We start from the raw sequence: 21,940 nt of genomic DNA, 5'->3' as shown, positions 1-21,940 counted from the left end.
TGAGACCAGCTTGACAACAGAACAGTGACTGTCCTTTATATCTCAGGGTACTACAGTATACAATAACTCACACAGTGAACGCTGAATTGGATAGTCCATTGTTGTTGACCTACTTTTTGTGTGGTTCAGACAGAGGGGTGAGTGGGAGCAGTTTGTGCGTTCTGAGACTCATGTGGCATTTTAGCTTATCTTACTCACCTTAAATGCCTTGATGTTTTTGTCAGTCTTCTGTCCTCTTCTTCGCTTGGCCCCTACGCACCTCTGATATTTCAGAAATAATCACATACATTGTGCCTGCTCTCGGGGGCGAGCTGCTCACCCTTATTTTGCCACTTGTCCTAGATGTATGCCAAGCAATAACATCACAACACTGAGACATTTCAAGTGCCCTTTGGCTTCAAGTTCCTGCTTTTTTATGTGTGATCATTACTCTATTTATGCTCTGCCTTGGAGAAGAGCTGCATGCTGTTTCTTGACTTTCTTCGTTTCTCTCCTCCTCTCCTCTTCTGCTTACATTTTCCCTCATCCTCTCTTCTTTGCATCTACATTTTCCCTTCCTCTATTTCTCCTGCAAAACTTGTCTTCCATATTTGTTCTTCCTTTGGTTCTCCACGCTTTTCGTGCTCTATCCGCTCCTTTGTCTCCCTCAAAATATCATACTTTCCACCTCTGTCTCTCCTCGTGTTCATTTTTTCCAAAATGCTCACCCAAAATATCTGTTTACCTGCCCTTCCCCATAAATACGTCGGCCTGTCTCAACTACCCTTTCATCCGCCCCCTCTCTCCTCCTCTTGTGTTGCAGGATATTCGTGGTGGGAATAGGCTTCTTCAGCCTGTGCTTTCTAATGACCTCTCTGGGGGGGCAGTTCTCAGCCAAGAGACTGGGGGACTCCCCCTTCACCATCCGCACAGAAGGTACTGACATGTGTTGTATGCACGTGTGTGTTTTCGTGTGTGTATTAGGGTGCACATGTGTGTTTATGTGTTAAATGTTCTTTCATTGCGATGCTGTAACTCTCCGTGGGCTCGCTGTGTGCCACTTCGTCAATGCTGCGCCACCAGTCCCCGGAAACCACAATGACCTGAAATACCAGGGTGAGAAATCATAAAGTAAAAGTAATTGTCTCATTGCAGGAGCAGTGAATTTGCGAAACATTGCATTCATATAATCTTCATCAGAAAGGCAGCGTTTTCCATAGTCACGGTGAAGTGGTGAGAGATGAGTCAACATGCTTGTAAAATAAGATTGATGTCGCGAGTGGGACATAAAGCACAGAGGCCAGCCAGTAGCGTGGAAATTACTGGTCTGATCCCCAGTAGTGACAGCAGGGTGGGCGGCTAATATTTCATCCGTGGGTTTCACTCTCATACAGAGATTGTGGCCCTGTTCTGTAACACAAAGAGCATGCAGCAGATGTGTGTGAGACATAGTGAGCCCTGTCACACACTGGATTTAAAAATATATGTGAATATACATATTGTTTACTCAACTGACATTACTTTACACACCAACAACCAAGCAAAATCTAAAACATAATTAATCTACTACATGTTCTCTCCACTTTTTCCTTCCACCATCTTTGATGACTTCAGAGAAACGACGAACAATTGAGCCAAAAATGCATTTCACAGCTCCCCTCAACCCACCAAGGATTTTTTTGAGACTTGCCATCACATGGGAGTCCATTAAAGCAAGCCTACTATAACCTTTCCTTTATACAGACACCTAATAGGCGCTGCCTGTACCTCATCTTGTAAAACTCTATAGGAAAGATATGGATTCACCAAAAACTACATTTGAAAAATAAACAGTCAATCAAACACAAAACAAACTTAACTATCACTTATCAGTTTCCAAGTTCATCAATTAGAACAGCAGGTTTGTAAAAGCAGGGCAAGTTTTCACAGCAAGTGATGTTAGATTTGTGGGTTTGTTTGGCAAAAAGAAAATCAGGGCAGGGCAAAATCCATTAGAAATGACCTAGAAATAAAGCGTCACTGTGTTAGACCCCACATTCTGTAATGGTAAGACGCTTCTCATTTATCCACTGACATAGCTGTCAGATGGACACAACCCTAATACCCATAAATTTCCATATTACTGCACATTGTTTACTGCACTTGTGCTGCATGGAAATTGAAGCCTACGTCCGGCAAAGCCAGATCTCACAAGTGAAATGTCATTAACACATCGGGCCAGCTAGTGACATCACATTAGACAGAGGGAAGGCTGATTGTCAGTGGCAAGGCAGAAAAAGACAAGACTGGTATATTATCCTGCCAGTGCCAAACAAGGTGCAAAGACTAAAAGCCAGAGGTCATTTTGTCGAGGCCAACCATCTCCTAGACTTTAACAGGAAATCTGTGTTGTGTGTGTGTGTGTGTGTGTGTGTGTGTGTGTGTGTGTGTGTGTGTGTGTGTGCTTGCACATATACGCATGTTGCAAGAGAAAGATGAACCAGTGAAAATGGAAACTAGCAGACATCACTGAGGGCAGAGATGCAGAAGCATATTAAAAATCAGGCGCAGTGTGAGTGTGAGAAAGATAATAGGACAGAGGGAGGGGGGGCGGGTCATTTGGGATTACTGTGTTTGTGATAAATTGAGATTACTGTGTTTATGTGATAAATTAGGATTAGTGTGTGTGTGTGTCAGTGTTTCTTAGTGAAACGTACTTGATTAATCAACTACTCATGCGCTGCAGCCTGGGAAGACATCTGGAGCAAGCTCATTAAAAACTGTATAGTGTCCAACCGCGCCTCCCCATAGGAGTGTGTGAGTCAGTGTGTATGTCTTCGACATGCATTAGTGCGCATCCCTTTATGTACCAAATACTTTTCCGCTTGTCTGTGCTGAAAAGATGCCCATATCTCTATCCCCCGTATCTACAGTACAGTATGTCTGGGTACATGTGTTTGTGAGTATGACCCACTGTGTCACCCTCTCCTCTCCCTTTATGTGTGTCTCTGCGGTCTACTGCCACACACTGTGACGCTTTCTCCCTTTGTGTGTATGTGTGTGTTTTTATGTGTGTTTGTGATGAGCTGGCAGGAAATTGGCTGTTAAATGGGGCGACAGCAGCAATGTGGGACAAGATTGAGACCAGAGAGACTGAGAGACCGATCCATCTGCTCTCTGCAAATCAGCCTCACAAAACAACTGGCCCTTTCATTAAGCCTCTACTCACCACCTGCAGAGCCCCACAGACACACACAAAGACACACACACACACACACACACACACACACACACACACCATTATGGTCCATTATGTACATGTAATTTCTGGCAGATTTCCTATGCAAATTACACATTTTCTCCAAATTTTTGCTTGTGGGCTTTTCAAAGAATCTGCCAAAGCCGAGCTACCAAACTAAGTGGTGATTTTTTTAAATTTCACTTTGCTAATCAACTGTATTTTTTTGCCATCCTTGATGGGATTAAGTTTTGGACCATCTGACAGCTGCTAAAAAATACCTGTTTTTTGGTTTGGGAGCAGCAGGCTGAGCAATAATTTGTTTTTATATTGAAATCTTCATGATTTTAATTGCAACTTCCATAATTACTAGCAGCTGATTATTTACTTGGTTAAATATGGTTTTTGTAGTGTAGGAGTCACCATGCTCTATAATTTTTGATGTTTGAAGAAATAAGTGGACAGCTCTTAATAATACAACGTAGACCACAAATACAGTCCTGTAGTTAATTAACAACTTAAATTGCATTTGCAACACCCCATAAAAAAACCAACAGTTGGTTTGATGATCATGCTTTCTCTGAAATTCGTCAACCCTGGAGAAAGGGCTGTTATTATAGCACTGGTCCTGCATTTTCCAGCTGTGTGTGTGCATGTGCGTGCATGTGCGTGCATGCTTACTTTCAACTGTAGAGGCTTCATTCCAAAGTAAAATCAAAAACCCCTTTTACTGAAAGGTTATCATAACACAGCAAATGTCAAAGGCTACTTTTTTCATGCACTGCCTTGGCTCTCTCAAACATAATGGAAATGCTTCATTGCAATAATGGGAAAGGTGATCTTAAAAAGGTCAGAGTTGCCTTAATGGCAACTGAATTCAAGGATTTTAAATGTACATTGTGTAGGAATTACTCCCATCTAGCGTTGCGGTTGTACATATCTCAAGCAACTCAATTGTATTTTTCATGCTGCATTCACGTGAAATTGGGCAGACGGCAGACGGATGACAGCCGCTGCACGTAACGGCATAAACAAGCCTCTATGTCAACAAGTGGTCCGTCAGCACGAGGCAAAACAATACACGTGACAATATGTTGTCATGGCGATGTCGTATTGTTTACCTGACCCACGTTTTACCGGCTTTCTCTCGACTTCTGTGACTAAAATGACATCTGGTTTGTCACCTGTATGCAGCATCAGTGTAATGCTCCATTCCTGACTGCGTAACTGAGGTGACTTTTCACAGACGCCACCTCGACCTGAGCCGACAGCTCCGGTGTCTCCGCTGAGTTTCCGTGGTTTCCTACCGTCACGCTGCCAACGTAAAAACATGGCGACACGACATGGCAGCCACCACCGAGTTTACCCGGTCGATGTTGATATGAACGGCAAATTCAGAGCTTACTGGAACACTTCAGTTTGTTGATGGGGGTAATTACTGATTAATGACAAACATACGAAATAATCGATTTTCGGGAACAGATAAAAGGAGAAGTTACACAATGTCCCTTTAAGTTTTTCATACACAGTGACACTTTGAGCTAAATAAGACGGCTAATCGGAAACTGAGAGCCAACAATATTTACATGGCTGGTAATTTCTTTTTCCATTTCTAGTATCTCATTACATTCCATCAGTACAGATTGCAGATGTTACAGTAAAACAGACTGTGTGGAGGATGACTGATTCAGCAGCTGTCAGCTACAGCTAATCATATTCCATGATTGTGTGTGTGTTTTTTTTTTGTATGAATCAAATTCAGAGAATGTCATTCACAATATGCTATAGTAATTTTGACACAGATATGAGCTTGTTGTTTGCATATAATAACAGCCAAATTTGTGTAGGGCTTTGTTACCTTAGTGGGAGCTGCAGTGATAGCAATTGTTTGAGTATTAGCTGAATTTCGCTGCCACCTCTCGCTTCCATGGATTATCGGCTTCCACTGGAGGTTCAGAGTGCCGGGTATTCACTCAAATCCCCATCTCTGCTCAGTGACTGACAAACTCATCAAGAGCTGTGAGAAAGAGGTGGAGGGGTAGCAGCTCAATACTGAAAATGAGACGGTGAAGGAGGAAGAGGCTGGTGGAGGTACAATAGAGACTGTATGTGCAATGCGTGTGTGTGTATCTGTGATGAAGAAAGAAAAGGTTTTTAGAGGCTCGTCTGCTCACAGACAGATGAAAAGAGGGATAAATAGGTAACTAGATTTTTTTTCTCTAGATTAAAATAAAGCAGGCATACGGGGGGTGTTAGCTTGATCAAAGGCTCTCCCTATGCAGCTTGTTCATACTGCAGTTTATTATATTAACAGGGACCCATGACAGCCCCTTTACCCTAAGCATGTTTCTCACTCCACTGTTGAGCTGAGAGACTCGGGGCTTTCTCACTGTGTAGGTGGATCCCTGATGGGGAAGAGAATCTAAATTTATATTTTTGTGTCAGTTTTCAAGATACGGTCCTCATCTCTGTGGGTTTAATGTCTAAATGCTTAAGAAAACGGTGAATCACAGACAGTAATTTATAAAGCGGGAGTCTTATAATCGCCGCGAGGACCACACTGTTTGGAAATGCTGTTATGCTTAGATCCAAGCAGGGACTGAGACTAATGGTTGTTTGACTCGCATTGAACTCAGTCCTGTGATGTTCGTCTGAAAGTTTCCACATCATTGGTCAGAAAAAGACTCATTCTAGTGTGTCACATTCCCCAAAAGACATTTTTACTTGTGTCCTAAGTGAACCTTTGCTGAGACTGTACACTCACGAAAGTAACTGCAGTTTATGTGGATATGTACATCATGCAAATACATCAACACATGCATATTTCAGCATGCAGGGGCTCTGGTACCGGTTGAGCACATACTAACTGCTCTGTGGCCCCCTTTCATGTTTTTTTCACACTGGATGTTCATCTCTATCACACATTCCCTGCAGTTATGCTCCCTTCCCATCGCTGCATGTCCAACAAATCTGGCATGACAATCTTCTGCATGTCGCTGGCGCTAGGTGCAGCAGGGGAGTCACTCAGGGAGTACACTTTATCAGTGCAGTCATAGCTTGGGGGGTTTGGACTGTGTGTGTGTGTGTGTGTGTGTGTGTAGCATGTGTGTACATGTGTAGGTTTATGAGCTCGAGAATCTCTCTGAATAACACCATCAACTAAGTGCCAAAAATATCGAGTGAGTGACCCGTCACAGAAATGTTGAAGATGATGGAAATATTTTAGTATTCAAATGGAGGTAATCGAGCCAATCACTGAGGCCTGTCTACATAATAGATTCCCATCAACATGACACTATTAGACCAAGGATTGGCATACAGCCTTGCAGGAGTGTGCTTCTCCAACCTCCTGCAAGGTTGTATGGTGGGTTCAGATGGGAGGGGCTTGGGCCATAGCTGAGGGTGATGACTACTTTGTTGTGACATTTCAAAGGTACCCAAATCCTGACGGATGTTTTTAAGGCGCAGTTGGTGAATATGAATATGTGTATTTCACTGTGGACTTAGCACTTAAATACTCACAATATTGATATAGAATCTAGACCTGCCTAAAATCAGAATAGACATTGGACTCTCACGTTGTACAACATGGAACCTTTATGGTTGAAGAGTAGATCAGGACAAAATTAAATTGGTATAACAGGGTGTTATTTCAAGAACCTTTCAATGCTGCAAGGCTAAAATGTTTTGTTAATTCCAGTATAGCCTGTCACATACAAAAAGCAAACTCAAGAGTTCCTTTTTATATTTCTGCATGCGGTTTGTAGATATGCTGAATCTTAGCTCAGATCGAAACTGAGAAGCAAATGGTCTCAAAAGTATGAAAATACGTACAGTGAATTGTACTGTAACTTAAGAAACTGGTCCAGCATATTGCTTGTCAGCATCACATAAATTATTTTTTCCAAATGTTTTGGCACTTTAAAGATGTGGATCAGGTGTTCAATGGAATTAAATTTCTTGTATTTCAAATTAGTGATTTAGCAAATGTGTAAATAAAAAAATGTAAAGCTATTTGGCATTATTATTATTATCGTAATTGCCAACCCTGTAGCTTTGGGGAAGATTTGTATTTCTCTTTAGAGAGGAGTTGCTTCTTGATCCATATCGATAAATTAGGCTAAGCAAAGCAAAGTGTTTAACATCAGCCAAACTGTGCCCACAACTATTAAAGAGGCATCCACTTGGCAGAGGTTCATAAAGGGACCCGACGGTCTTGAAATTTTCGACCAAGTCGCTGAGTTTACTTTCACTTTCGTCAACTTAAGTGCCTGTTTTATTTGCCTTTTTTTGAGGGTAAGACAAACAGTCGCTGTTACCTATCAATTTAAGTTAAATTCATGTGCATTGTTACAATAAACAAAGAATGTATGATATGCGCACTGGCTCCTGTAACACTGTCATTTAGTTAATCATTAACTGCCAAATAAATAATTGCGATTCACGATTTAATTGACTTTTTCTCATCGTTTTATGCCACTATTAAGCCTAAACATAGTTTAATAATTCACATACACCTTATGAAGAAGAAAAGCCATTTATTGGTTTATTGGATTTACGGTCAGCTCGGATGATTGCAATCAGATGGTCATGTAATAATTGTGACTGGCCTACTGTCATTACAAACTAGCAACACACACCAATCTCAACAACCTTCAAGTATAATAGTGATATTTGAGCTGCATCTGTTGAGTACGTCTAAACTGTCTTACCTTCCCAACTTTGTTTCCCCTATGTGCAAACTTGAGGCCATTTCCCATGTTACTCCATCCAGTCCATTCCTTACGCTAATACATATTAATGAGAAAGCCTATCCAATTTCCAAGTAGAGAGGGCCATTGTTCTGACCCAAGTGCTATTACCCGGCCGTAAATGAGAAATTTCTCCACAGCACATTATATTATGGTTATGTCTCTGGGAAGGTTACTGTGCAGCAATATGCTGTCTCAATTACCTGGCCTGCATCGAGCTTTGTCTACAGGTCGCTAGCTCATCATTTCCTCTACCATAAGCTGGTTATTTTCCCAGGTCCTGATAGTGTCACACTGAGCATGCTTGTGCTTCTTTTCAGCAGATATACACTAATGGTGTTTACGAAGCCATGGCCTCTGTTGCCTAACAGTTTAGGGAAGACTACCAATTGTATTATGTCTGTGTTGACAAAAAAGGGAGCTGTATTTGTCTGGTTTCTTCACTGGTGTGGCTGATAAGGCCATAAAAGTACAAGAAACATGATTTGAGATTATTTCTTTCCTCCAGCCACCTCTTTGTCCTCCTGCTTTTCGTTCACTCCCATTTCTTTCCCTCAGAGATGACTGTATTAAAGGTACTGTATGTAGGAATGTGAAGCAGTTTGCATGTATTCATTGCCATTGTGTGATTGGATTATAACATATCTCTCAAAACTACCCAACCTAATGTTCTTGATGCCTATAATTAAAGGACAATTCCAGGCAAATTCAACCTGGGGCACTAGTTTACCAATATTTTAGATCAAAAGAATGGATCTGAAGATTTTCTTTTTAATTGCTCTTGTTTTGCAGTAGTTCTGTCTGTCCCCGCTTCACCACGGCAGTGTAGGGCTGGGTATCAATCAGAAATTTTCGATACCGGTACCAATACCGTTACCTTCACTTCGATACTGGTTCCTGAATTATACTTTTTTCGATAACAATTTTATAATATCAGTACAAAAGCACGTCACGGAGCCACACATACATAGGCGACAGAAAGAGGCAGGAGGGACTGATAACATGAAATAGCCAAGAGCATAATCTGTATGTGCACGTCGCGGAGCGGCACAGAGAGGCAGCCTCTCGGGAATTGTGTCAAACGCAACGAAATACTGAAGCATTCTGTGCAAAGAGCCAGTCAATTTGACAATGAAAACAAAATAATGTTGAAAATAATAATGAAATGTTTCAAACGAAAAATGCAACATCTGTCCTGAAAGCTGCAGCGCCATGATTTGGGGACCTTTGGCAGGGTTTCCCCCAGAAAACTGGTTAAGCCCGGTGGTAGGGTGGCCCATCGGCGGGCCACCGGTGCCCAAGCGTGTTTTTTTGTGACAGGGGCCTGACCCTGACCGATGGCAGGGCCCTGTAGGGAACAGATTCATTAATGGAGCAGTAGCATTTAGCAGGTGTGATTCCATAAGGCCTTAAGATCAATGTTAAAAGTTGACTAGAAATTTGAAAATATGATCATAAACATCTGTTATTATAAGACTTTATGTAACATATTTAAACACCAGCTATAGCAGAATCTTACAGAAATGCACTCTTGAAATGCTGTTCAATCAACCACAAAAAAAAGTAGGCCTAATAGGCTAATTATAATTATAAAAAAATATTTAAATAAAGAACATCAACTGTTTGCATTAAAAACTAAAAAACAACTGCCTGGTGTCTCCATTGTTAAAGTCTAGCCTTATTTCCATGGATGTATTATAGATCCATCATCCATGTTTTTTTTGTTTTTTTTGCTCAGAGATTTTTTACATCTGGAGTCACGTGCACATGACGTACCACGCTCTTTTTCCGGTCAGTTGTCATGGAAACGTGACACTCACGGATCTGCTAGAACAAACGTGTGTGATCGCGAACTTTACGAGCTGAAAAATGAAACAATGTATCATTTTCACATCAGGTGAAAGCCCCGCGGCTCACAGGAGTCCGGAGCTCTGACGCTGCAGGGGACGACGTGCTAACAGCTAACAGCTAACGGCTACCAGCTAACAGCTAACGGCTAACAGCTACCAGCTAACAGCTACCAGCTGCAGTAGCTGACTGAGCCTATTGGAGCTGCGGCTCCGCTCACGTTAACGTGGACTCGGTGCGTTCCTCTCGGTCAGCTGGTGAAGCAGCGGGCTGATGCTGTCTATTGTCTGATGAGCAGGATGTCCGTGACGTGTCCCGTTATGTGCGACGAAGTTGTAACGTAGTCAGGTGATGAAAAAGACACCTGATCACGTGTTTATTGAGTATAAAAACTGATTTTAAAAAAATTAATAAACGATGCTTAGCCTGGCGGGGGGTCAAGTAAGGCCTGGCGGGCCGCCAGGCTTATAATACACTGGGGGAAACCCTGCTTTGGGGAACCTGACATCAGAGCTGGAGACGCAAAAGAAGTTGTGTGTGCAACTTGACAGCCCAGGCTACACAGGTTTGAAAATTCAGACTTTAACAAAGGGTTTCAAGACATTGCTTTAGCCAATCACTACAGTACATGTATGTGCTACCACCTGGTTGAAATATACAACAGCTAGTAACCTCCCAAGCTACTGAGATGCTAACGCTAAATACAACATCAACAAATCTTAACCATCTCTCTTATAATATTATTTGAATATTGTAAACAGTTGAGAACAGCATGATGTTTGGAAAACCTTTAGGGCCTCGTCTGCATAATAGTATATTTGGGTCATCCTTTTTGTACCTTTTTTGTTGGAAAAAATATACAAAAGAAGATGGCCTTGATACAAAGAATGAGAAGAAGACACTCAAGCAAGCACTCAAAGAAGAGAATAAAGCTACCAAGGAAGGATAGTGGCAACATTTAATTCAATCACAGGAAACAGTGGGTAGTTTAAATTTGCTGTCATATTAGCAATACATACAGTAGCCACTGACCTTAGCCTCGGTTGTTTCACAGGTATTATACAAAGTTGTTTAAATAATTCACAGATATTTGGCAGGTGGATTGAGAATGCTAATGAGTAAACTCAAAGAAGACAACAGACTCAGTAGTTAATATTATCAGTCTTGCCACATAAAAAAGAGCCTTACAGGGGATTTGTGAGCGAATGCTACAAAAATAGCACATGTTATACCACAGTCTAATTGTATGCAATACAAAAATGACCCCTGGTAGAAATGGATAGAAAGCAGAACTAAGCTGATGTGAGAAATGCATGCATAAACTGCCATAAATAAATCATGGTACCAGCACTGATTTTAGATTAGTGGCACAGTAAATCCCATATACTGTACTGTATCTGAACTGCTTTGTTGGATACGGTGCTTATGAAGTAGCACAATGCCTATGAGGGCACTCATTCTATTACAGGAAACGCTGCAAGGAGGGAGTGACATGTCTCGAAGGGCAGCAGAGATGCAGTATATACAGATGCAGAGAAAAATATGGACGACTCCGACAAGAGTTAACTCTGCTCTGCCCTGTTTGTTTTGTCCGATTTGCTGTTTACTGCACTTATATACTGCAGCTGTACACTAGGCCTCTTTCTATTTCTCTCTCTCTCTTGTTTTTCTTCTTTTTTTGTCTTTTTATTCCGGCTTCTAGTTTGAGGCCAGTTAATATAATTTTTATCAACAAAGAAAGAAATTGGTGATGCACAGAGGGCACGATCAGTGCAGCTGGTGGTAAAAGGTGTGGTCATTTGCCACTGATTAGCCGCCTGGGGCTCTTGTAGTCTAAAATTATTATTATTTAGGTTGAAATAGCATTTGTGGTCTGCTGAGTACTCTAAAGTAAATTATTGGGAACCGTCAGTGTTCAGACATAGAAATGATCAAAATAAATACACTCCCGCCTTCCCTCTTTCTCTAATCTATACTTACCAGCTCAAAACTGCTTCTTAAATCTTTGTGTCTACTATCCAGTTGCACCTCACCTCTCTATTGCCGCAAGATGAACACAGAAAACAGCTCCTGCTGACAAGTAGTGGCACAGAATGAGAGAAACACTGCAGCACCACAGAAAAAAAAGACCTGAGAGAGAGAGAGAAATGAATAGAAGCTTGATCAAGTCTCTCCAAGCACTAGACAGGTAGACTCATTTAGTTGTGTGTTTGCTTATGTGTATGTGTTTGGACTAGAGTAGTAGAGTAGAGTATCTTTATTGTCATTATACCAGATAATGAAATTGTCTTTGGACCCACGGCTTAAAAACACATACATACAATACAGTAATAAATAGAATAGAGAGAAAAAAAAGGGTCCTGGGGAGATGAACTGCGTCTGGACTGTAAAGCTAAAAAGAAAAGGGAGAAGGATTGCTGAGAGTTCAGGGCAGGAAGAGAGAGCTCAGTTTAGGGCAGCTGAGATGTTTCCATTTTAAAACAGGGCCTAACACATGCACAAAGCTAAATCAAGATGCATGTGTGCTGAAAACAAATGCATAAACGCTGTCAGTCAAATCACGGTCAACCAGTGCATCTCTATTTTTCTACCCTTCGCTTCTCTCTCCCTCTATCTCTCTTTGTTTGCCACACAAACACACCCTTACACACATGCATCAAGCTTATCTGTGCTTCTTGTAATCATGTGGCAGTAATAATCACACCAGCAGCGCTATATTAGCTGTTATGTTGCACATCTGTCAGCAGTACGTGATAATGTCAGGAAGCAGTTCGCCGCCGGTCCTGTCGCACACACAAACAGACATAGAAGCTCTTCCTAATGGTTGCCTTCGGAGCATCAGTGTCCAATGACAGATTCCCTTTTTTCACCCTTATGGATGTAGTTGTTCAGATAATGTGAAAAGAAAACTGATGGAAGACAGGAGATGAAAACACCGCAGCGAGATTCTTTCTCTGTTGGCAAAGTTTAAAGTCTGGTGTGGATAATCTCACTTCTCATTTTTCTATATTACAGAAAGTTAGTTGTTCTAAACATATCTTCACAGTTGATGATGTTGCACAGAGGGTACTTGTTAAATCAAGCATCACAAGCATTATTTTAGTGTTCTGTCTGCAACACAAATATTATAGCTATTATCATCATGAAAATAGGATTATGGTGTTAAATAATGTGTGTGTTTACAGACATCCTATACAATACATAAAAAACAAGCACCTCGTTGTTTTATTTAGATGTACATGCTGCCAGCTAACAGCTTTCTACCACTCAAGCATCTGTTTAGCAGCTTACTGAACTGATCTGGTAGCGTGAGTGCTGCACTGCCAAGCCTTGGGCTCTTCCTCTCTCTGGGAAAGTTTAAATGGCATTACCTGTCAGTCTGGATGATAGGGCCCATCCGTTCCTTGGTAAATAAAAGACATACTGAAGCACAACGGAAAAAGCAATTTCTAAAAGGTTTCCCCAAATCTCTCATTCTCTTTTTCTGTCATATAACATTCAGTAGATTCACTTGCTCAGAAACGCATCACGTTTGAATGAGAACGGCTTTAACGCAATCATTTCTCCTTGTCAGAAACCCTAACCTCGCAATCGATGTGGTGGAGCACAGTCACTTTCCTGGGATTACAAATGTGTGAGTTTAATCCTGTTCACTTGAAGCACAAGTTGAGCTTTAGTCACAGAGACAAAGCAACACAAGTTTCTCATTATTGTTGGTAGTAGTAGTAACCTCAAAATCACTTAATCTTGGTTTAGTTTAGTTTTCAGTTTAGTTTAGTTTATTTGAAAAGGGACAATGCACATTAATAAATATTTGTAAAAAAAACACATGTTCGTTCGTCCCTCTGCCAGATTGTACAAGGCAACCTTAAAAAGAGCAACAATGGAATAAAATATACTACCATAAGGGGTAGGACACATTCTATACACACACTAAATGTACATAAATACATACATAATAAATACACATTTTGACGACGATAACGTCACTGTGCTGTAGTCTAAATGTACGTGGGGCTGTGTTGTGTAACTGCCTGCAAGTTTGTGGGTGCATTGGTCCAGATTTATATTTCTTTATTTGCCTTTGGGAGATCAGGTTGGATTAATACATTGTGATTGATCATTCTCATTTCCTTAATGGAACCGCTCAAGGCGGCGTCAGTTTCAGTGGCTCCCACTAGGCTGTCAGTCAGTGAAGAATTAAGTGTATCCAACTCAGCATCCTGGGAGTATACCGAAACCTATTGTTCATGCTGTAGATAATTTACACATTCAAACCAGGGGTCTGTACACAGTACTGGACATCACATAGACTTATATGTAACAACCACAGTTTCTCTCCCTCTCACACACAGACCCTTGTATACCACAAGCTCTCGAAACAGCTGAGCTCAGACAGTTTAGCAAGTCGATGGAGAAAATTGCCTGAAGCCCCTCAGCACTGCTTTGTGCAAATAAAATCCATGCTACATTCACAGTAAGAAAAAATGTTCACAGCAATTAAATGCACATCACACTTATTTAATGCACCCATCTGTAAAGCAGTTTATCTTTCTTTTTAATCCCGTGAGATTATTTTTGCCCAAGTACTTTGTGGATTTGTTTAAATGTAACCTACCTAGTGGGGTATTTGGTGTTGCCCTATTTCGAAAGGATTTCTACACCACAAATTGCGTGCTTCACACCCGTGTCTCCAGCCATTACATCACTTTGGCTCACATGCCTCTTAAGTCCTAGTTGTGTCACCATGCAGGAAAAAATTCTGTCAGAAAACTGACCACTGCCTCTGCCTTTAAACTAAATGTCCGCTGTCCGCAGCCGAATACTGCTGCACCATTCCGTCATTTCCAGCCTTTTCGGTGGCATCGCTGTCAGCGATCAGACAAAATGTGTTGAGGTTAAGCTGTGTTGTTCCTGTCTAAGTGGTCACGTATCATCATTTGTTGCAAATGTGGGATGGGAAAGAAATGGGTAGCCTCACTTTGGTGCCAATATATTGACTGTTGCTCTATGACACTAGCTGCAGACATTTCTCCAGTGCACAGTTTTTGTGTCCTAAACAGAACTGCAACCATGGAATCGAAGCCAAACCACTGAGTGAGAGTTCACATCGTTAGATGTTATTATTGTAATAACAGATATATTAGGATTGGTCCATACGACAGTACATCAATGCCAAACTATAGTTCAGATTTGTCACTGAACAATTAACTTTTCTACTGAAAGGTCCTACCAGTATGAATTGCCAGCAGCAACTGTGTATTATAAAATATAAAAATTAGGGCTGTCAATCGATTAAAACAACTAATTATCTGTAATTAATTGCGATTCATTTATCAAGGAATTCATTGCATTTGTCCACTTAAGACTGCAGCTTATAACGAATATTTATTTATGTTAAATCATCAAATTAATGTAGAATAAACACAAAGAAAGTATATTTAAATTCAAAGACTAATTTAAAGAAGAAGTAAGCAATATTTTTGTGTTAATATAAGTCTTAAATAGTTATATCTTCTGACAGCAATCACTTACATAGAGTGTTTGGACCGAAACACGGGTCTCTCAGTCACTCTGCTCTGCCCTGAGCCGAGGAGAAAACTTTTCTTGTATCCTACAAGTTTTATCTAATGAGGAGAGAGAACGGCATGAAGGGCTGTGTGTGCAGCCAAGGGATGCGTGTGAATGTGGTGACGTAGGGACGAGGACCTAGGGCTGGGCGATAAAACGATAACGATATATATCGCGATATAACTTTACTCAATAGCAATATGAAACGTGGTCGATAGAAAGTCGATAGGTTTCATTCATTCATGTTTTGAAACAGCCAATGAAAACGAGAGTTGCGCCGCGCTGAACCACTGGCTGAGCCAACCAGGTTAGATTGACACAGCACAGGAGGACTGTACACAGCACAACAACACGTGGTAATGTTTGGGCTGCTGCAGCCTGGCGTCAGCAGCGGGGCATGCCTCAAAAGAAAAAATGGAGGAGAACTAGGACGAGTGGCCGCGAAAAGACGTGGTACGTCATGTTTACATTAACCCCGATTGATTGAACTCTAATACAGTAGGTGTAAACAACGCTAAACTTTAACCACGGAGACAGCAGGCAGTCAGAGCGGCTCGCCGTCACACATCAAAGGGAGCGCAGTCACGGCGTGGCCGCTCTGCTGCTGCTGCCGCTGCCGCTGCCGCTGCCGCTGCTGCTGCTGCTCCTCACACCAGAGCGACACTGTTCAGCTGTGCCGACCTAAACACTGGCCACTTGCGAAGCAAGCGCTAACCGCGGCGATTTCTCTTCCTTTTTCTTTTCCAGCCTGGTTTAGGCTGAGAATGATCGCTCCTCAGACGGACCACGTCAGGTCAGGGTTTTAATGTTCACGTCCGTTTATAACTGTAGCAGCAGCAGAGAGATGGAGCAGCTCCTGTATGGGGAGCCTGGCTCTAGTCTGACCTAACTCCTGTCTGATGTAATGTTAAAGAACGCCTGAACAGCGGAGTGATAATGTCTGTAAAAAGACCCAGTGCTGTTGTACTGTATATCAGCACTCATGTATGTCTCTTGTCCAATCAAATTATTTGGTTGAAACTAACTGTATATAATACCAGTTTTATTTATCTGAAACTGTTATTAGGCTACTCATTGCTTTTATATGTTAATCATTACATCTGAAATGTTCAATTTTTGACAAAAAATAAATATTTAAATCAAAAATAACCTTCTGATATCTTCAAATCTCACTTGTGAGTATGATGGAACATTTAGGCTTGACAAAAACAGTGACTTGAGTCCTATCGTGATATATATCGATATCGACTGATATGAAAAAAATTATCGTGATAGGATTTTTTCTCATATCGCCCAGCCCTACGAGGACCAATAGATCCATGACGAGGGCGGGGGCTGCTAACTCCATCGGCTGACAAGAAGTAGCCAAAACGACCGGATCACTTACTTCTGCTTTAATGACTTTCTTCAAACTTTGAACACAGTCTCTCTCCTGTGAAGTACAAATTTGGCACAAAAAGCTGCACCTTGCTTATACCCTCAAACAGAAATAATAACAAAACCCAGGTCTACATGTGCTGAAGTCATAGTTACAGTCATATGCGCCAACATTTTCTTTTTCCTTTTTTTCCTATCATGCTGGCGTAAACGGAACACTTTACGCAGCTGTGCGCTGCAGACGTGCACGTGAAAAAGCAAGCACATCACACTGAATTCCCCCTCCCCTACTAAATTTAATGTAGACCAATCGGTTCATTGTAAAACATTAATTTATTGATGTAAATGTGGTGATATCTGAGTCCCGAGGCAGCGATGCTCCTCCGTCCAGTTCACACATGAAGCTTCACTTTTCATTCAAACAAACTAATCAACAACGAAACAAACATTCAATATATATATAATAATAATATTTATCTTCTAAAAAGAATTAAACTAGCTGGCGATAAACCTCTAAAGACCTGCTGGTAAATTAATCATCTCTCTTTCTTACCCCGGGATGATGAAGCAGGTTGACCGGCTGACCGCCTCAGGAGCCTCTGATATGACCCACTGGTCTTTGTCGCTGCTCCCACAGGTGGCTCTGCACTTCTCCGAAAACGTCAGAGTAAACCTCCAAACAGGCGTCATTTGGATAAACTAACCGCATATTGGGCACATAACGGTTAATTACTCGAATGAAAAAATATAAAAACGTAATAAAGTGTGCGAATAACAGCACTACAGCTGGTACATCGGTTTGCCTGGTTTGCCTGCACACACCACCAAAGGTTATAGGTCAGCCGCCACTGGAAATAAAATGAAATGGTTAAAATTAATCGCCAATATGAACGCGTTAACTTTCACAGCACTAATAATTGTATAAAATATGACACATCGATAGTTTAAAAAATTAAATGCAGTTCAAACTGGTTGATTAAAAAATAGAAATTAGTCAACTAATAAAACATTGCTTCACTGTGAATTAATTCTCGACTGAGAAGAAGTGTTTTCTGCTATTTCAGGGGGGAAATTTCAAGTGTGATTCACCTTCAGAGATAGCGAGAAACACAGAGAGATTCATATGTATAAGAGCCAGGCTCTTCTACACCCACCACCAGTGATGTTACAGTGTACTGCCACACCCTAGAGAACGCATCCATAGTAGTTCCAACGACTTGACTATAGATCATCCATGTATGTTTTTCATCACTCAAGTGTTGCTGTAGAAGCAACGAGTTATATAAAATAATATATAAGTCATTTTGCACTAGCTTGTATCTACTATGACTTGAAGTATCTTCAAAGATACTTACTGTGCATTATATTGCAATATACAGAAAGGTGCTGAAAAGTCTTGCAGTGTAACATCAACACTCAAAAAGATGAATAAAAATAAGATTTCAGATGTAAGAAAAAACAACCATGGCCAGGCATATTGGTCCTTGTTTAAGTCAGATCATCTTGCTTCAATAAATGAAGACTATTAAAAAAACATGCAAGTACACACAGTCTTATTATATATGCCCCACACAAAGAACTGGTTATACAATTACATATTTATTGGCTTTCACATTCACACACATTGGAACAACACAAACACACTTGGCACTGTCTAGTCACGATCATCTATAATTCAAAAGAACATCATCCTCAGCACAGGGGAATTGGTAAATAATTGATCAGCCATCCTCTGGGACTTAATATGTGTTCTTTTCATACATGGTGTTATGATTTCCATGTCGTGCCTCTATGTGTGATGTTAATGTTCACATGTCTCTACTGAGCCAACTACATGTACAATCATCATCACCACATATTTTTCACTTATAAGTGGCCAACAGCAAAGTAAAACATAGTAGTGTCTCAGGTAACTGAAAGATAATGCAATTAGGCATAAACTGCAGAGCCTCAGCTGCAAACAGAGGCTTATTGGAGCTGACATGACTGTCAGATTAAGCTGGGAGGAGGACAGATCAGAGTCTGAGATAAACTATGTGGTTTTGTTGATCTATGCACATGTGTGAGTGTCTGGGTGTGATTGAGACTCCGTGTCAATTGGGAAGAGAGGTCACCCTTGTTCTAGTCCACTTGAATACAAACCCATAGGGTCATTCTGCCCAGATTATACGCATGATGTCATTTCATTTCCTGTTTAGTTTCATGTCTTTGTATTTGTTTTTACTCTAATTCTCAGCTGCAGCTTTCAAATCAAATAGGTTTCATATATTTTAATTGCTCTTTCAGTTAACTTTACTTGGCTCAGATTTCCCACGATGCTGGCAAGAAGCTGTAGCAGAAATCTGTAATGGAACAGTACATTTCAATCTTGAATACATGTTTTTTTTCTCTCTCACAGCCATGAATTCAGCGTTTGATAACCCCACATGTGTTCCACTAAAGTTTGGTCACAAATGAATTTTCATGAAAATGTTATGAGGTTTGATCATTCATTTCAGTTCACAGAGATTTCTTTACCACAATCATGATAAGATACTGTAGTATAGCATGTAAACAAGCACTGACTCACTATAGACATATCTTAATTATATCAAAAAGGAGAGTATTACCTTGATTAGGTACATATATTTCTGTCATAATAACGTTGACTACAGAGTTAAGGGTTTGTGTTTGTGATAAGTAAAATCATAAAAGTGTTCTATTATTTAGTGCAGATTTCAGAGTAGCTACCTAATGCTAGTGTTTCCTGAAAATTTAAACAGTGCCCTCTATCTTATTTACCCGTCTTGGTGGGAAAAGAAAACAACATTTGCTGCTTTAAAATTCCATCAGAGAGTGAAAGTTTAGTTGTTTACACTTGCAAAAAGCCTTGATGGCTGTTCTGCAAAATGCTCTTGTTTATTCCTTTTTTAGGAGCTGCGTAGAAGCTTGCACTCTAACAAGCATGCTCTCCACATAACATTTCTTAGGCTTTAGTGAAATCTTAATTTCCCACTCTGATTGAATTAAATCAAAATGCAGCTGAAAAAAATTAAATATGTGCAATCAACCAATGTTTTTTCCACATTAGAGGCACAACTGTGTTGTGGCTCTAAAGTGTGTTGTTCATTTTCTATTTTAGCTCTGTAGAACACACGGCACATGGTTGTTTCCGTTGGCTACAAGCCTTTCAGATAAACACCTCTTGCACTGTACACCTAAACTGCCCCCAGCCCAGCTGTTCATTTCCACTGTAAACATTTGTATATCCCCAGTTTGCAACACAGCGTCCCAGTATCACAAGGCCAGATGTCCATTCCAGCCCCCAGCCCCCAGCCCCCCCCCAACACACACACAGTTTGACCAGTCCTCTGCTTCATTACCTGTGAGTCAGAGTAAATAATGGGATGAGTGAAGGTGCCAGGGTGCTGAAGTGTACCATTGAGGGGGAAAAAAACAGCTTCTGCAAAAGCTCTCGGCACAGAGCAAAGCCTTGACAGATGCTAATTTATCTGCCGAGGACTGAATTATAGAGACAAATACTTACAGGTCTAGATAGAGAGAGAAGGAAGGAGAGACTATTAAATATGATTTAAGAAGAATCGTGAGAAAGGGTATGTATACAGTAAAGACACCTGGAATAGTGAGAATGAAGAGAGAAGAGAGAAAATAGAGACAACAAATAGAGAGAGAGCACAGATTGACTTGAGAGGAGTGACTTAATCATTGTCTAATTAACTGTTGGAGTATCTATATGCTCTCCATACATGATGGAAGATGAACAGAGTGATAACATTTCTATTGTTCCATGCTCCATAAAATCACCATTATATTAAAAACCTTAGGCTTATAATGGCTTTAAAACAACAGGGACCTAAACATGTTGTCTGAAATTGTAGCACAGACAGTACAAGACAGGTTAAAAGCTTTGGACGAAGCTGAGTGTTGAATGGCTGTGTTCTTAGTCATCACAAAACCTGGCAGCAGAAGTCCCCTGCTGGTAGCTCACTGCCAGGCAACCTGATTATTCACGATAAAATATATTACAAATGAAAGGAAAGAAAATGAAAGAATGCTAGTTCCCATCAGTGACAGTTTTACATTTCTGATGTTCAGATTCTTGCCCGATGTTACCGTTGTCTCTGCTTTATGACGGCGGTAAATGTGACACTGGCCTCGGGCACAAACCTTGTTATATTCTGAAGAGCCGATGGATGACCATTGAAATCCACTTGTCTTGAATCAGTTTTACTGCTCTCTCTCTACCTCTCTCTCACCCCTCGCTCTCTCTCTTGTCCTTCCCTGAGGTTTTCAATCGTGTTTCATTGTCATGTTGATTGATAGGAGGCATTCGGGTTATGTAGTGAAAGATGATGAAGAGGCAGAGGCGATAGAGCGGACGCAATTGACCCTTTGTTAAGCCCCGCCCCCCTTGGTTACTGTTGCTAAGTTTTCAGCAATATTGGCATCGGTTTCAACTGAAATATCAGCAAATTTCTGGATAAACTGTTCGGAGATATCAGAGAGAAGCAGTCACAAAGATCATTCATAGTTTTCAGTTGCGTGACTCACGCAAGCCCAACGACACCACTAGACTCTGTACAGAGCAGCAGTAAGGACTGTTCATTTCCCCATTTATTAATCCACGAATACTTAGATCATTTCACTGATCATGAAATAAGATACGTTGTCAAACTGCAAGGTTTTGATGATTGTCGTCTGTATACAGCTTTTGCGGCAGTTTTTTTCCCCGCTCTATTTCAGTCAGTGAAAACAGTCCCTGCCTGGAGGATCCCTCGCCTAAAAGCCCAGGTAAAAGCTTTAAAGGTACAGCTGTCATTTGGGAGGTGAGGGCAGGTTTTCCTCCATCATTATAACACTTGCGCAATTTGAATGAACGGGCAATATGAAAAAATGTTGCTCATATCCTCTGAACAACATCTCTATCACCGCAGCAACATCCTTCTACAAACAAATGTTGTTCTTCGTTCTCTGACCATGTGTCAGTTAGTTCACAAAAGCAAATGTAATGACTCACTGTAACTGGTTAGTTAGTCACCTTTCTCATCTGACCTGCTGTTATAAGTACACTTCGTACTGAATCGGTTTACGTTAGGTTAGGACAATAATATAAACTAAACACCCCCGCCACCACACCACATGAGCCCTATACAACAACCTAGGGATATGTTGTCGGAGCAAAGGTTAATGCTAATTA

The 21,940-nt window shown here is 40.9% G+C and overlaps 1 protein-coding gene across 4 annotated transcripts in view; it reads left to right on the top strand.

Annotated features, from left to right (window-relative positions):
- The window catches only part of LOC146991544 (alpha-1,6-mannosylglycoprotein 6-beta-N-acetylglucosaminyltransferase B-like), a 127,422-nt gene that overhangs the window by 4,425 nt on the left and 101,057 nt on the right, over window positions 1-21,940 (top strand). For all 4 annotated transcript variants that reach the window (XM_085774303.1, XM_085774292.1, XM_085774285.1 and 1 more), the window contains exon 2: window positions 803-915. In XM_085774303.1, the coding sequence (XP_085630429.1) occupies window positions 803-915 (113 nt within the window). The remainder of the gene's footprint in view (window positions 1-802; window positions 916-21,940) is intronic.

This window comes from Trachurus japonicus, chromosome 1, assembly GCF_045865225.1.
Source record: "Trachurus japonicus isolate A0001 chromosome 1, Traja_1.0".
Classification (NCBI taxonomy): domain Eukaryota; kingdom Metazoa; phylum Chordata; class Actinopteri; order Carangiformes; family Carangidae; genus Trachurus; species Trachurus japonicus.
The sequence above is the reverse complement of the archived record's forward strand: the minus strand, read 5'-3'. Positions and strand labels throughout refer to the sequence as shown.